The following is a 15,466-nucleotide window of genomic DNA, read 5'->3' as shown; positions in this document are numbered from 1 at the left end:
CCCTTATGCTGACTATGACCAGTTTACCTGAGTCAGTCCAGGGTCTTTTATCTGGTTACCTGAAAACCAGGCTTCTCTGGTCTCTTAGGAGAAGTGGAAGGAACTGAACCCTGTTGATAACACCTATGAATTCAAGATATCAGTGGAGAATTTCACTGCTGGAGGGAGAAGCAGGTCATAGGGGGGTCACAAGGCTGCTTTGTCCTCACCACTGGGTAGGGAGCAGGGTGAGATCATTTTAAAGGACAGCACATAAGCATCAGCAGGCTATTACTATTTTTTGTGACAATAAGTGGTTTTTCTATGCTTTGTATATGGAGCAGAAGTGGTCACCTCCTCACCTTTTGACTGTCTCCTAGGGCCAGAGAAGGCGGCTGGGGGCTGATGCTCCCAAGAGGGCAAGTAGTCCAGCTTACTAAGCTTTCTGTTCAAACCTATGATTCTTTAATGTCTTAAAAATAGGATGTTTGTATACTTGGATGCTTTTGGAAAATGTTTTTAGTGGCCTCTTAATCCTCAATTCCCTGAGACCTAACAGTATGTATCTATATTCATTGATTTCACAAATAACCCCTGAGCCTTGATGTATGCTGCATGCCAGGAGCACAGCAGTGGGACAGACAGACACAGCCCATGTCCTCACTGGGGACCAATGGCCTGGCTATAGAGACAACAGGAAACAAGAAATCGCACAGATGGGATTCACACTCAACAGACAGTGCACGTCTCTCCACAGTATCCAGCACATGGTTGGGCACACGGCAGGTGCTTTGACAAGAATATGTGTCTGGTCTGTGTGGCATGTGTAGAAAAAACACCCTGATGGATTAACTGGGCACTGAGAGTTCAATGCTTAGGCTTCCAGAGTGAGGGGAAAATGTGACACTGATCAGGTCTGAGTTCTGGCTCCTGCTTTAACACTGACCACTAAAAGTTTCTTTGGTGAGTCACTCTGAGGACCCTCAGTTTTACTTAGTAGTAGCATCTTTCATTCATAAATGGCCTGCTGTCAAAGGTGCAGTTTAGCCTCATTTACCTTGCCAGCAAGAAAAGAAATAGACAAATGGCCCCAGCACAGGGGTTTCTGTCTGTGTCAGGATCCTGGGAGATGGATGAGCAGCTATGAGGGGTGAGTCTCCCAACAACAAAGCTAGAAGTCTATGTCTGAACATGGGCAATATCACACTTGACTTACCAACCTCGGACTGCTTCAAAAAAGAACACTTTTATTCATAGGACAGTCTAGTTATATGGTTAGACAACAGACCAGAGGAACAGGAAAACACAGAAATAGTTTCCTTTGTGTTTTTATAAGTAGAAAAAACTCAAATGTTCCATTGACTCTGCTAGTGAAATGGCTTTAAAACACAACAGCAGTTGCCAGATGGAATTAACCTCGGATGTCCTTGAGTACTTGTCTAATAAAGTGTGGCTAGTGTGATGTGGTGCCATTATCTCAGCAGTTTAGGGCACAGTCCCCACACTTAGCTCTCAGTGGCTTTTTTCCCAGTAAGGAAAAAAAAAACTAATAAATGCAGAAAAGTATCCATAACTTAGACAGCTAAAATGGAAACATGGACATAGCCTATCGCTTGAGGCTAGAGGGCAGCCTGAAGGACCACGTCTGGAGGAACTAGGGCCAAGTAATGTTTGGAAAAGTCTTACTTCATCAGAAACATTACAATATGCAACAGGCAGCTTGAGCAGATACATGGGAATAATCTCTTTTCAGCATTCCCCTCAGAGTTCCTAATGCTGCTTGCTTGCTCCAAAGTGTGGGAGTCAGGTGGTCAGGGTTCCTTAGAGGATGACTTTGTACTTCATAGACCACTTGCTGGTCCCTCTGCCCCTAATCTCTTAGGAACTGAGCCTCAGGTACATGGCTAGGGAAGGGAGGGTATCATTTACCCACTAGAGTCCTTTTGGGTCAAAGGCTCCTACTGAGTAGTGTCCATGTAACTAATTCTCAAAGTGCTGGTCTGATTTTGAAAGATGCCTCAATCAAACCATTATAAATATGAGCCAGTCACAGCTACTGGTGTCTTAGGACACTATTCCAACCTCAGCCTCTCTGAGGTACATTCTCCTGAGGCAGCAGTCCGGCAGTCCAGTGAGGTGTTTTAGAGGGATCAGACAACTTGCCTCTCTGTTCACCTTTTCACACTCCATGACTCTCCCTATCCAGCCCTGCCCTTCCTCCTTTGGTGGCAAGATACAGCTGGCTCCTGCTGTTTGGCTCCAGAGTGGAAGGAATTTTGAGCACAATTCTCCAGGCAGGACTGGCTAAACCAACCACAAGTTTGGGTAGAGGGAAGGAAGGTTGGGACTCCATCTTACCTTGTCACTGTCCACTGTGTTCTGAGAGGTCCTGGAGGCAATGGATATGGTGTCTGGCTGGCTGCTCCCATCCCCCTGGCTGTCACCATCCTCTACTCCCTCCCTGCAGGAAGAGAGAGAAAAGAAACAGGGGTGGGGGTGGGGGGAGCCACTGTGGGTTTTGAGCACACAAGGCTTTCCCAGATGGGTCTGCAAAGTGGTGCCTGAATATTCCTCTCAGGGATTGTCTAACATTATCCTGTAATGGGTACAGCCTATGTGATCTCAGTGAAAGCCCATTCATTTAAGCAAATGATTACGACACTGAGCATGGCACGATGAATGCCCTGTGTCCCTTCCAGCTCATACTGCAGATGGGGGATTAAAAACAACAACAACAACAACTAGGATTGAGTCGAATACAGGCAGTAGGAGGGAATATCTTACTTAGAACCTGGGCTTCTAGCCAGCTAACAGGTTCCCTTTTCAGTAGCCAGAGTTCAAGGTTCTGCATGTTATACTAGGATGGGGATTGGCTTGCTGCTGGTGCAGAAAAAGAAAACAATGGATAAGATACCCCCCCCCCCGCCCTTTTTTGAGATGCTGCCTTGCTATGCTGTTCACACTAGCCTTGAGTTCCTGGGTCTGAGCAAGCCTCCTGCCTCAGCTTCCCAAGCTGTTGAGACTATTGGTATGTGTCATGAAATTTAAGATGGATTTTTCATTTTTTAAAATTTCTTCTGATGGAGAAAACGGGTTGGGTTACTTCCTCAAGGGAAGATTATCTGTGGCCAAGTCCAGATGGATGCTTGGCTTCTGCATGTGGAGAGGGTGCTTATGGTCTTCTTTCTGGTGGGTCTTACTGACTCCATACCCATTTGTGATGAGTTCTCATCAATGCAGAAGGGAAAGTCTTTCTCCAAGGTGGGAGCAGCATTGCCTATAGCAGCATTTGAGCCAGCTCTGCTCCCTGGTGTTGTGATGGTCCCCTTCCTGGACCCTAGCACCACACAGCTGCCTTAGGACTGTGTGCTGACTCTGTGCTGAACCCAGAGTCAAGCCTTGAAGGGCATGGTTGCCTGGGAATTGCTGGCTGGTCTGTGTTAGGGAAAACTTGGGAGATGTAGGCTGAGGTTAAAGGAATTAGCAGAGGAAACCACAGCTATTCCCATGGACATTTTCACAAAAGTCACCCCCATTCCATGCTGCTTACAGAGGGGCAAAAGCCTCGAGAGAAGGGGGAAACGGTGCTGGAGATGGAGTTGGAACAATTACCATCTGGTATACCTGTGAGTGTATAGGGACATGTGTGTGCACCGGGGTGCCCATGTGTATGCATATGTGTGCATATGCCATCTTTCTGAGAAAAAGAAGTTTCTCCCAGACAGAACATTTCTAAGTTGACTGCTTTCTTACCACCACTTGTGGGCTTGGAAAATGCCAACTTATTTTAATAACATAAGCCACACATTCGTAGGAAGGCAACGTCTGCTGTGAAAAGAAATTATGTGACGCATTTCAAAACCCCAAATAAAGAACTTTGAGATCATCTGTTGTTTTGAATGGTCTGGGCCATCCCCCTCCCCCATTTGTAGATGGTTGGGATCTGGCTGTACTTTCTACTTCCTGCTGTTTTGGCCTATTTTGGACCCTTCTGGTCCATTCCAGATGAAGCCAGTTCTGGGGGCTGAAAGGGCTGATCCAGGAGTGTGGGTGGCATCCCTCACGCCGACTGAGCCAATGTACTCCTCCATAAACTCTGCTGCTACATCCAGGAAGCCAAGCTAATGGTCTGACTGTTCTCTGCAGTCTGTGAGGTTTCTCTCCATTCCATGAAGGATAAGAAAAGAGGTAGGAGACAGAGAAGGTGCAAGACATTTCTAAGACATGCCCTTCGTGTGTTCTAGAAACCCTCCAACTCTATTCAGATTTCAGAGCAACCCTCATCAACCTCAAATAAGTTTCCTTTTCACACAATCCTGGACAATCCATTCTCTATATTTTCCTTTCTATATTCCTTGTTGAAGCAGGACCTCCTTGAGGCAGGGTCTATCTCCAGTCTAAAATAAGCTTGTAGTCTAGACATAAGCACATAAAATTAAGATGGGGGCTCTTTTACTTTTCTTTCTTCTTTTTTTTTTTTGTTTTTAAAGAGTTACTTTTTTATTATATATATAATGTTCTGTCTACACTTATCCCTGCATGCCAGAAGAGGGCACCAGATCTCATCACAGATGGTTATGAGCCATCATGTGGTTGCTGGGAATTGAACTCAGGACCTCTGAAGACCAGCTAGTTCTTAACTACTGAGCCATCTTTCCAGCCCCAAGATGGGCTCTTTTTCAATAAGGTCATAATTGGTCCCACAGCAGTGGGGAAGTGATCTGATCCTGCCCATCACTTCGGAGGTGTCTCTGTTTCAGTCACACTCTTCTGTGAGTTGGCACCACTCTCAGTGCTAGCATTTCAATGCTATGGCTCTGTAATGGTTCACCAATTTGCTTATCCTGGTTGAGGCCAAAAGATCAACTAAACCCTGTGCCAAAAGGTCAACTAAACCCTCTGACTTGTGCCTTTTGTGAACCAGGGAGGAGTCCACCAGTGACCACTACTCTCAGTACCTCACTATGAATATATATATATATATATATAGTTATGAATATGCCTTATATACATATATATGTATATTATATATATGTACACAAACTTTTTTCTTCAAGATGTATGTGAAACTTTATATGCTTTTCTCTAAATGTCCTTCAACAGAGTCATTAGAGGTAATTATGCCACATGGCGACTTGAGGAGACACCTCAGAAGCCATCCACTGATTCTGAGGAAGCTAGGGTTCAGAAGGGTCCAGACACATTCAATAAATAAGTCCTCTGCTGCCTGAAGCCATTGTCATTGAGGGTGAATGACAAAAACTCCTTAGGAGCTTCAGAGATATCCTTGACACAGCAGCCTGCTACAAGAAACTTCTCTACCATCCAGCCAATGTGGAGGCCTTCCCACTCAAGGGACTGTTCTTCCTGAAGCCTTCCTTCCCCATCTCCACAGAGAGTCATCACCATTTCCTATTTGACAGCATTCACTATCTCCAGAGGCTATTGCTTTTATGTAACACAACCATGGGCAAGACATGGTTGTTGGAAGGTTCTTGGGGGTAGTAACTCAACTTATAGTTCCCCTCACATTCTGCTAGCACACTTAGGTAAAGAGGGCTTAGAGAACCCCAGCTGCATTAATGGATAATAACTGGTGAAAGCTTAGAGATGACAGAATTCACCATAGGCAGAACTCATGGGATGGAGAGGACACTTCCCCTGGAAACAAAGGGTCACCCTGCCCTTCCCTTGGGCATATGAGGCAGCAATGCTTGGGGAGAGGGGCTGGTTACCTCTTACTATTGTTCCTCAGTTTGGCTGGTGTTTTGGGGAGCTGGATTGGCTCCTTTAAAGCTCCTTTAAGATGAATGATCCTCTCCTGAATCACTTCTCGAATGTTCTTGATCCATTCCTGCTTGGTTTCGATGTTGGAAGCCTAGAGGGGCCACAGGAAGAAACACTGAGAACCTCGGCTCTTGCTGCCCATAAATAACCATGTTCAACTCTCCCCTGGCAGCTTCAGCTGTTATTCCAAAGACACCAAATCTTTGGGGGACTTTGTTTTGCATTTTATCCTTTGAATCTTTAATCTCAGAGACACCCAGCTTCAAGACTCAATGTAGACTTTATGGGCAACTTGTAAAAATATTTCACACCTCATTAGGCACTGACCAATCTGCTATTGGCCCTGGAGCTGGAACAGTATTTAGTGCGCTCCTTTGAGCCTGAGTTACCACTTGAATTGAGGTTCCTAGGGGGCTCTGGAGGTGAATGGAATTGTGACAGCTGAAAGCAGTGGATATATACCAGCAGGGTGATGGGTAAACACCAGGGTATTTAACAGTTGTCACACCCATAGAGCCAGTACAGGCTGACGGTCAGTACTGGGGTTTCAGGCTGCTAAATGAACTTATCAGAAGCACAGCTTCCATGCCAATGATACCCCACTGTCTTCCTGGATCCTTTTCCAGATAATTCTTCATGCTAGGTAGCAGCTATCTTGCAAATTAAGGGTGGATACTTGTGAAGCTTTTGCCTGGCCTGGGCCATCTGTTCCTTGGTGATGGACACTTCCTTGACTAGCAAGTGACCAGTGGGACCTCTATTTGCACTATCCCTACCTAGTCAGGCTGGTGCCACCAGGAACAGGGACTCAACCCTAAGCTGAACCTGGAGAGCTGAACTGACCCCCAGGCCTCTAGACTGCTGTGATTTAGTGGAACTTCTGGAACACACATTTCCAGGGAATAAGGGCTGAATCTTACACATGGTTCTTTTTTTTGATGGCACTAAGAAGAGTTCCTTGCACATGGAAGACATTTAGGACAATCTGCTGAGCAAACATAGAGTAACCGAAGATGCCTTTGCTAAGAGGCTGGCTGTTCTGGCCACTGGAAAAGGACATATGGAAGGAACCCGGTTGACTGGGCCTTGTTAGGGAGGTCAATAGGTCGTTCTCCACTCTCTATGAACTTGAGGAAAACATCTGTCTTTGAGATGCTGGGTCCACCTTCGTGGTAGAATTTGCCTCTCAATACCTGCATGATGCTGTCATTCCCAAGAGACACCTGGTGGCTCCATGGTCTCTTGGAGCCCTGTTTCTTGGTGTCTCATGCCTGCTTCCTCTATCCTCCCCCACCCCCCAACCCTGGTTATGTGCTGGAAGAAAGCATTACTTACTTTGAGCACTGTTTTATTGTCTGAGGATGGGGTGCGCCCAGACCACAAGGCGAATTTGCAGGGGTCACCTTCTACATGCTCGGTCACACCCAGCTCTGAGGTCTGTAGACAGGAAATGCCTGTGAGAGGCGGGGAAGGGAGGGCAGTGGGGGAAACTTAGGGCTGGGATAGGAAGGGGAAGGCAACAAAGAGGAGAGGGCCGAGGGAGGGGCTTCTGTCAATCAAACTTCAATAGACTGGACATTTTGTTCAAATACCCAGGATGAAAGAACCTGCAGGCATTTGTCTGATTAGCAGGTGCAGACAGGGAGATATGGTGAAGAGGGAGGTGTTAAAGCAAACAGAAAGACCTGAGAACTCTAAGGTACAAAAGTGGAGGATGCGGGTGGGAGTAGGAGGCATGAGCCTTGGTCCAGGAGAGCTTTGGAGTAGAGAAGTAGGGAAGAGGGGAGCTGTGAGTGTCCGTATCCCTTCCTGCCATAGGTTCTACAGAAGCAGGGAATCTTGCCCCACCTGCCCCACCTACCAGTAGCTTGTTCTTGTAAACATATTTCGTGTGTCCTGAAGAGTCTTTGATCTCCTTGCTAAACACCAAGGAGATCTCAAAGAGGAACAGGTGCCGTTCCCGCCCCTTCCGGATCAGCGACTTTGGGTCCCACACTTGAAAGGCATCCTGGAGAATCAACTCCCCCTGTACATCCAAGTTCTCATCGAACCCTGAAAAACACCCATGTCCACTGTGGAGTGTCTCCACACTACACTCAGGGGAGACTGCGTTCTATTCCCCCTTGGAGAAAGGGTTTCCTAGTTGGCTACTGGTTTCCATGAGATCTAACACAACATATATGCCCATAGGACTGTAGTTAGTCACCACCCCTTGCCTATTCTCAGCACCATGCCTCCTATACACATATGCAATATGAGTGGGGTGTCCTGAAACATCCCACGTGTTTCTTCCCTCCCCATGTGAGAGGGACTGTGGACCCCCCAAAAAGGCAGTCCCCAGTCCCAGAGCTGCTTCTTCCTCCACACTCCCACTGCTCCTAGCTCCGAGTGGGGCTCGGGTTGAACACTGTCTGCTGGAGTACCCTTGACTCTGTTTTATTTGCTATTGCCTCATTTCTTATATTCCACCCTTGGGATTCTTTGATTGCTCCCAAACAGTGTGGCACACAAGCTTTCAATGCTTTCTATTTATACACCACTTCAAATCTTCCAGAAGGGTTCCAAACCTCAGTGCACATGATAACTATCTGGAAATCACATGAAAACACGGAATCTGAGCATCCCTCTCAATCCAAGAGTGGGTGTTACGAGAGTCCATAAATGTGCACTTTGACCCAGCTCTATTGCACAGGTCCATAGACAACACTGGAGAGGTTGCATCAAGTTTGTGACTGAGGGAAGGTTTGGACAAGTGGGACACTTATAAAGGAGGACACCCAGCACTGGTGGGGCCAGGCATACACAGGAATGAAGGTGCTCTGAACATTGTGAAAACAGGAGCACCTTCAGGTGATTAGCGCTGTGTCTAGAGAAGATGACATTGGCTCTATTGCTCTAAGACCTAGGGGCTCTTGTGCTAAGGGTAATCCAGGAAGTAAGGCCACCCTGAGTCTCTTAGATGATGGTCGTGGCAGAGGTCGCACTGTGGGACAAAGCCAGAAGAGAAAGAGCAGCCCCCACACTTCCTTCCTTAGCATCTGCTTGTCAGACTGGAATGTTAAGACGTCACCCAGCTATCAAATTTATTTATCCCTAGGCTGGCTCCACTATGTTAGACAACATCGTGACCATGTCACAGGAGCCTTACTTCATGCTGCACTTGTTCTGGCTGGGCTTTCTTTCCTAAGCTCCCAAGAAGGACAAAGGACTAGCTGTACAAGAATGTGAGTATGTGTTAAGTGGATGGATATAGTTAAGTGACTTGTCACTTAACATTCAATTAGAAAATGGTCACAATGGTAAGTTTATGTTATGTATTCTTGTATGTTTTAAAGAAGCTGGGCATGGTGGTGCACACCTGTGGTTTCAGGTGTTTAGCTGGCTGAAGAAGGATCACTATTTCAAGGACAGCATGGGCAGTTTAGCGAGACCATGTCTGAGAAAAGAGAGCTAGCTGTGGATATAGCTCAGTAGTGGAATATTTATTCATCATGGACAAGGTTTGAGATCAATTTTAGTAATGAAAAAGGGGTGTGTGTGTGTGTGTGTGTGTGTGTGTGTGTGTGTCTGTGTGTGTGTGTGTCTGTGTGTGTGTGTAAGGCAGATATCTCACTAAAGCCACTGGTGAATACTGTGTGCAAGCAGCATATTCTGGCTGTGAAGGCAATGCAAAAACTATGCATACAAACATGTCTGTGGGGGCTCTGGCCTGTTGATAGTGAAGACCGCAGCCTGCACTGTTTTATCTCATGGACAGCAAGGTGTCCACACTGTAAATGGCACCTGGAGACAGCCATGCTGATTTGTGGTGCTCCTCACATAGGTAGCCAAGGACCCATTTAACAACTTGTTTTCACTCCTCTTTTCCAGGCTTGTTCTTTGTTCGTGCTACTTCCCTCTACAACACAAATTCCCTGGTCTTAGGAATGGAGGCGGCATCCCAGAAGGACTGGGAGATCAGCTACCTTCCAGCATGCTGACATGCATGGCATCATTGGCTTTCTTGGGGACACTGAGCATCACCTCCAGGCCATCCTTGAGTTCCCCTTTCCCTTCTTCACAGCAAGTTAAAAGTTCCTGGGGAAAAAAGTCCAGACACAATTAGGATCCTCTCCCCAGTTTCACAACCCTCCATTTTCTAAGCCATCAAGTAAATTATACACCAGCCCCACTCTGTCTGTAACACTTCCCTCAGAGAGCTCTATAAAGAAAGTGAGATGGGGATTGTTGCCAAAAGCTCAATGACCAGATGAATTCTACCTAGTCCAAATGAAGTTAATCCATTCCAGTTTTCAATGGCCAGAATTTTAAAACCAGAGCACTCTGTCACTGCACTGCTTTCCTGGAAAGGGATCACCCCTGGTGAAAAGAAAACAAGGCTACTACACTGTCCGCTGGAGCACTGCATGCTTTTGCTGACACCATGGGTCTCTGCATGCCTACGGCTGACACCATGGGTCTCTGTATCCCTATGGCTGACACCATGGGTCTCTGAATGGCTATGCTGACACCATGGGTCTCTGCATGCCTATGGCTGACACCATGGGTCTCTGCATCCCTATGGCTGGCACCATGGGTCTCTGCATCCCTATAGCTGGCACCATGGGTCTCTCCATACCTATGGCTGACACCATGGGTCTCTCCATGCCTATGGCTGACACCATGGGTCTCTGCATGCCTACGGCTGACACAATGGGTCTTTGCATCCCTATGGCTGACCCTATGGGTCTCTGCATCCCTATGGCTGACCCAATGGGTCTCTCCATGCCTATGGCTGACACCATGGGTCTCTGCATCCCTATGGCTGACCCAATGGGTCTCTCCATGCCTATGGCTGACACCATGGGTCTCTGCATCCCTATGGCTGACACCTTGGGTCTCTGCATGCCTGTGGCTGACACCATGGGTCTCCGCATCCCTATGGCTGACACCATGGGTCTCTGTATGCCTGTGGCTGACACCATGAGTCTCTTCATGCCTGTGGTTGACACTATGGGTCTCTGAATGCTGACTTGACTTTTATTTACAATCATTACTACTGGATGACTGACTTCCATCCTGCTGGGAGCAGCTTGGGGCTACAGACTTTATGGGTTTAAACAGCTCAGAGTTATAAAAGAGTTTTAGACCACAAGGATCAGGGACTCCTGACCTAGGCCAGTGACTGACATTCTGGACTAGGACTGTGACAACCACATAGGAGACTGGAGTGAAGAAGGACATAGCTCCAAGGTGGCCAAGCACAGCCTGAGATGCAGCTCAGAATGCACACCTGGCATTCTGTCTATGACCCCAGTCTCTCCACAGCCTCTCCATGTCCTCTGTCACCCACCCCCAGGGACACAGCCTGTTACTTTCCTGGCATCATGCCCTCTTGCCTTCGCCTCTCCATTTTAGTCTCACTCATCAACATCCCAGGGAAAGACACACAGTATTTGGTTGGTAGAGGAAAAGATCATTTCAACCATCCTACTAGTCAGTAATTAAGAGACCATTTGGAATGTTTTTTTGCCCCTCCCCCAAAAGCAGCTTTAGGAAAGAAAGATCATGAGATCACACCTTGTAAGCATGGTTATGACTTCTCCTGGCAAAAAATTAAAGGCATTTGGGGCAGGAGAATACTTTTCGGTGGAATGCTCCGAAGCAGGATGTATCTGACCTGCTAGGACTTCCTGTAGTAAACAAACTTGAGTCTGAGGCTTTAACAACAAAACTCTCCTAAAGGTGACAAACGAGCTAGGCAGCCCTCTAAGTAAAAAGCAACCACACTTCTGTAGGGCGAGACCACAAGGCACACATCACTGGAAGATCTTGTATGCTGATCTGGACCAGAGCACATTCTGATGCTGCAAAGAAGAATGAACCTCACAGGTGGTTCTGGATTTTCCCCTGCTCCACCACTGCCCCAGGATTATCGATTCCATTAAACTCATTAGTAAAGCTCTCTACTTGGGAAAATATCTGCTTATTGAGAATCTGAAACAAAAACCCAGTGTCTGGATTTCCTGAGTTATCTTGGAGACATTTCCATATGTACAAAGGTGTTTTCGTGTTCAGGTCCAGCACACAGTGGGGGCAGTTGGAGCTCTTGGTCCTGCCCTTTCCACTTGACCTAATGTCATCATTATTCTGAAAGGTACACTTCTATCACCCTGAAGTTCTCTGATATCCTTTCCTAACTGTAACCCTCCCAACCTTGTTCTCAAACAACAACAAAAGAATGCCTGAAGTGAAACACAGGAGAGAGATGAGAAATATGCTTCAGTTTGCAACAGAAAACACCAATTAGTTTAATCCCCCTAAGCAATTTAGCAAGTGTCCCGATCTACAAGCAGAGCCAATACATTCTCCCCGGGCCCTTGCAATAGTCCTGATAAGGAGAAGCCTGCACATTTAATTTAGGCTCTGAAAAGGACAGCTACAGCAGATTTACAAGCAGACGATCAAACACTCCAAATGACACAGTTTCACTTTTGTGCAATACCTAAGTGACAAGGCCCAGGGGATGCTGATAATTAAATATCAATTTATTTGGAATTAAACTGACTTCAAAGAGAAAATAAATGCCTTGTTATTTGCAGTAAAGCTCAACAAACCATTTTTACTCTTTGGGCACTCTGCCACCAGGACATTATTAAAGAGGCCAAAATTACCTTTTTATAGTAATTTTACACTTCCCTGCAACAAAACCGCTGATACCTTGTTTGCTTGCCTCTCAATTCTCTGTACAAACCTGTCTCTCTCCCAAACTCACAATTCCAGAGTGGAAGTCCAGATTCCAACTTCCCAGATGCTAAAGGCTAATTCCAGCCTCCATTCCCTTCCTCACTTCTGTCACTTAATTCATCTTAGGGAACTGTAGCATTATAGGGCTGAAATGGAGACGAGAATGGCTGTATTTTTCTTAGAACAACATCTTAATTGATTCCAGATGGGCAATGTGGCTGGGAGCATTGGTGTTTATTTTATTTTTTTTCAAAACTCACAACCTTACAATTCCTGCAAAGGCTTTGTAATACACAAATCAAAAGCCACAAAAATCAATTTTTAAAATGAAATTAAAATGATTTTATTTTATGTGCGTGGGTGGCTTGCCCCCATGCATGTCCATGCTCCATTTGCATGCCTGGTGCCCGTGGAGGCTACAAGAAGGCATCAGATCTTCTGCATTAGATCTTCTGCAACTACAGTTAACAGATAGTTCTGAGTTGCCATGTAAGGCTAGACTCAGGTCCTCTGGAAGAACAGCCAGAGCTTTTAACTTCTGAGGCATCTCTCCAGGTTCACACAAAAATCAATTTTTAAAAAGGCTATCAGCACAAACGATAACTTAGAAGGGTCAAGCGTTAAGCAGGGCAGAGAAAGAGAAGTAAAGTCTGCTGTTTGTGGAGTTCTAGGCTACAGCCCACAACCTGAGATTCAAAGGCCAAGAAGATTGATTCCACAGCTCCCATGGCCTAAATATCAGAACCACACTGAGTTTTAGAGAAGAGACTTCTTGCCCCAAGACCTTATGGGAACTTCTGGTCTTTACACGAAAACTTTAAAAGATAAAGAAGCAAAAGCAATTCTGCCCCAAGAGCCAACATGTGGTCAGCACCATGGAGCCCCATGCTAATGATTCTCAAGATCAGGAAAGGCCAACATGTGACGTCTCTTGCAATTTTCTCAGCCATTCTGCTGGGCTGGTGGCCTGACTATCTGCACTCTCTTCTAAAGGATGAGGAATGAGGGTGGAGGGAAGGCTGATTGCATGGCTTTGCCCTCACACAGAAAACAGAACAAAGAACTGGCATACTCCCTGGAGGCATCACTCAAGCCTCCTATGCAGAACATGAGCACCATGCCCCTGTCCTAGAGACCTGGGTAGCAGGGCTGAGATGGAGAATGTGTGATGAGAACTGGATTTGAAAGTCAGACTGGCTTTCGGGTTTGGGGAAGCTAGATTATGTAAGATTCTGCAGGCATCTCTAAACATAAATGGAACTGGGTGCTTTCTGTGAAGTTACACTACTTTTACTAACTATCCTTTTGTCCCTTTCATTAGATGAACAACCAACAATATATTTAAAAGGTAGAAAACCCTTATTCTTATACTTCAAGACTTAATAGAAACATATTGGTATTGAATTGTCTATCTCCATTTTCCTGACATCCTATGGAAATGACATATTTTTAGAATATGGTACATCCTTATATAAGAAAGATAAGCCCAGCTTACTTAGTATTTAACATAATCTGATTATTGAACATTTAAAACTAGACTTTAAGAGAAAATCCACTCTCTTGGCTGACTTCAGAAGCACCCCTAACATATGGGTCTCTACAACTGAAGATGTCACTGAGTTTAATACATTCCTTTGGACCATTTTCCTCCAATAACCCTGTGATTTTCACAGACACAGTAGCCAAGAAGATGGAAGGTACCAATGGGTGTATAGACCACAGTATCCCTAAGATTTCTGCCTTGGTTTCAGCAGGTGGGATACTCACAGGAGGGAATCTGCTCAGGAAGGAGCTGGCCAGTACCTGAGGTGATAATCACTAAGAGTTTGCAGTGGTAACTGGAGCTGAAAAATAGTTATGACTTTTTCCTGTTCCCCTTTCTTTCATTTCTACTCAAACAAGTATGTGAATTCTGTGGGATAAGACACACAGTCTCCAGCCAGCAGTGCTGGTTCGGGCTCATCTCAGGCTCTGCTGTAGGTAGAAGAAAGGCTTCTGGTAAGGGTTTCCCACTGTGAGGGGTCCTCTGGTCAGGGATGAGGGTTGGGTGGGGAGGGGAGGTACCTTTAGGAGCAGCTGGTACTTGGTGACCCGCTGGACAGGCTTAATTAGGTAGGAAGAGATGGAGTTGGCCAGGCCATGCCGCTGCTGGATCTCCTGCAGGCGAGAATAGGTGCAATGAGACAGAGAACAGGTGTGTGTGTGTGTGTGTGTGTGTGTGTGTGTGTGTGTGTGTGTGTGTTGTGTGTGCGCGCATGGGTGCACTTTCTAAACGGAGACAAAGTAGACATTTATGAGAAAATGTTTTTGGGAGATCGTGACCATAAGAGTGAGAGCATGAAGAAACACAGGAGACCAAGGAACACAGACAAAGAGAAATGAGAATTGGCAACAAAAAGAGAGAAGCTTTTGGGAAAGAATCAGGTTCATGAAAGAAGTGGAAACTGAGCTGGAGAGCTGGGGAAAGATAAAAGTAGGAAAGGAGTCAGCAGAGAGTAATAGACTGAAGGGGGAACTGAGGTGAGACAGGGTGAAGAGAGACTAAGTCGAAAGGTAGGAAGATGGAGGTAGCACAGGGGCCAGGGAGAGCCACAGGCAGGCAGAAGGAGACTGAGTCTTATCCTCCTTCCAGTCCTTAAGACTGCACAAGGACACGGCTCTTCCTACCATCCCTTCTCTGCTGGGATTTAATACACCCCAGCGTAGATCATTGTTTTGTGTCTTACACATTTCTCACTGTAGTCAGCAACGCCTCTCACTGCTCAGTTCTCCTGAGCTGGAAACCAGAGTCACTCTTAGTAATGTCCCCTCTGTTGTGAATGGTGACAAATCCTTCCATCTCCACAGCGAAGCCAACACCATGATTTCTAGTTGCTGTTGGTACCTTTGGTCTCAGGTATTAAACCATCCTCTACCCTATTTCAAAGTGATCACCTTCTAAGTCTAATGTGTAGAGAGAGGACAGATATATTTG

The 15,466-nt window shown here is 46.1% G+C and overlaps 1 protein-coding gene across 4 annotated transcripts in view; it reads right to left on the bottom strand.

Annotated features, from left to right (window-relative positions):
• The window catches only part of LOC100757073 (kalirin), a 528,077-nt gene that overhangs the window by 185,121 nt on the left and 327,490 nt on the right, over window positions 1–15,466 (bottom strand). For all 4 annotated transcript variants that reach the window (XM_035444595.1, XM_035444596.1, XM_035444597.1 and 1 more), the window contains exons 28-33: window positions 14,557–14,649; window positions 9,732–9,843; window positions 7,628–7,818; window positions 7,102–7,203; window positions 5,715–5,857; window positions 2,338–2,440 (exon numbers count right to left, since the gene is read on the bottom strand). In XM_035444595.1, the coding sequence (XP_035300486.1) occupies window positions 2,338–2,440; window positions 5,715–5,857; window positions 7,102–7,203; window positions 7,628–7,818; window positions 9,732–9,843; window positions 14,557–14,649 (744 nt within the window). The remainder of the gene's footprint in view (window positions 1–2,337; window positions 2,441–5,714; window positions 5,858–7,101; window positions 7,204–7,627; window positions 7,819–9,731; window positions 9,844–14,556; window positions 14,650–15,466) is intronic.

Source organism: Cricetulus griseus, chromosome 4 (assembly GCF_003668045.3).
Source record: "Cricetulus griseus strain 17A/GY chromosome 4, alternate assembly CriGri-PICRH-1.0, whole genome shotgun sequence".
NCBI lineage: Eukaryota > Metazoa > Chordata > Mammalia > Rodentia > Cricetidae > Cricetulus > Cricetulus griseus.
The sequence above is the reverse complement of the archived record's forward strand: the minus strand, read 5'-3'. Positions and strand labels throughout refer to the sequence as shown.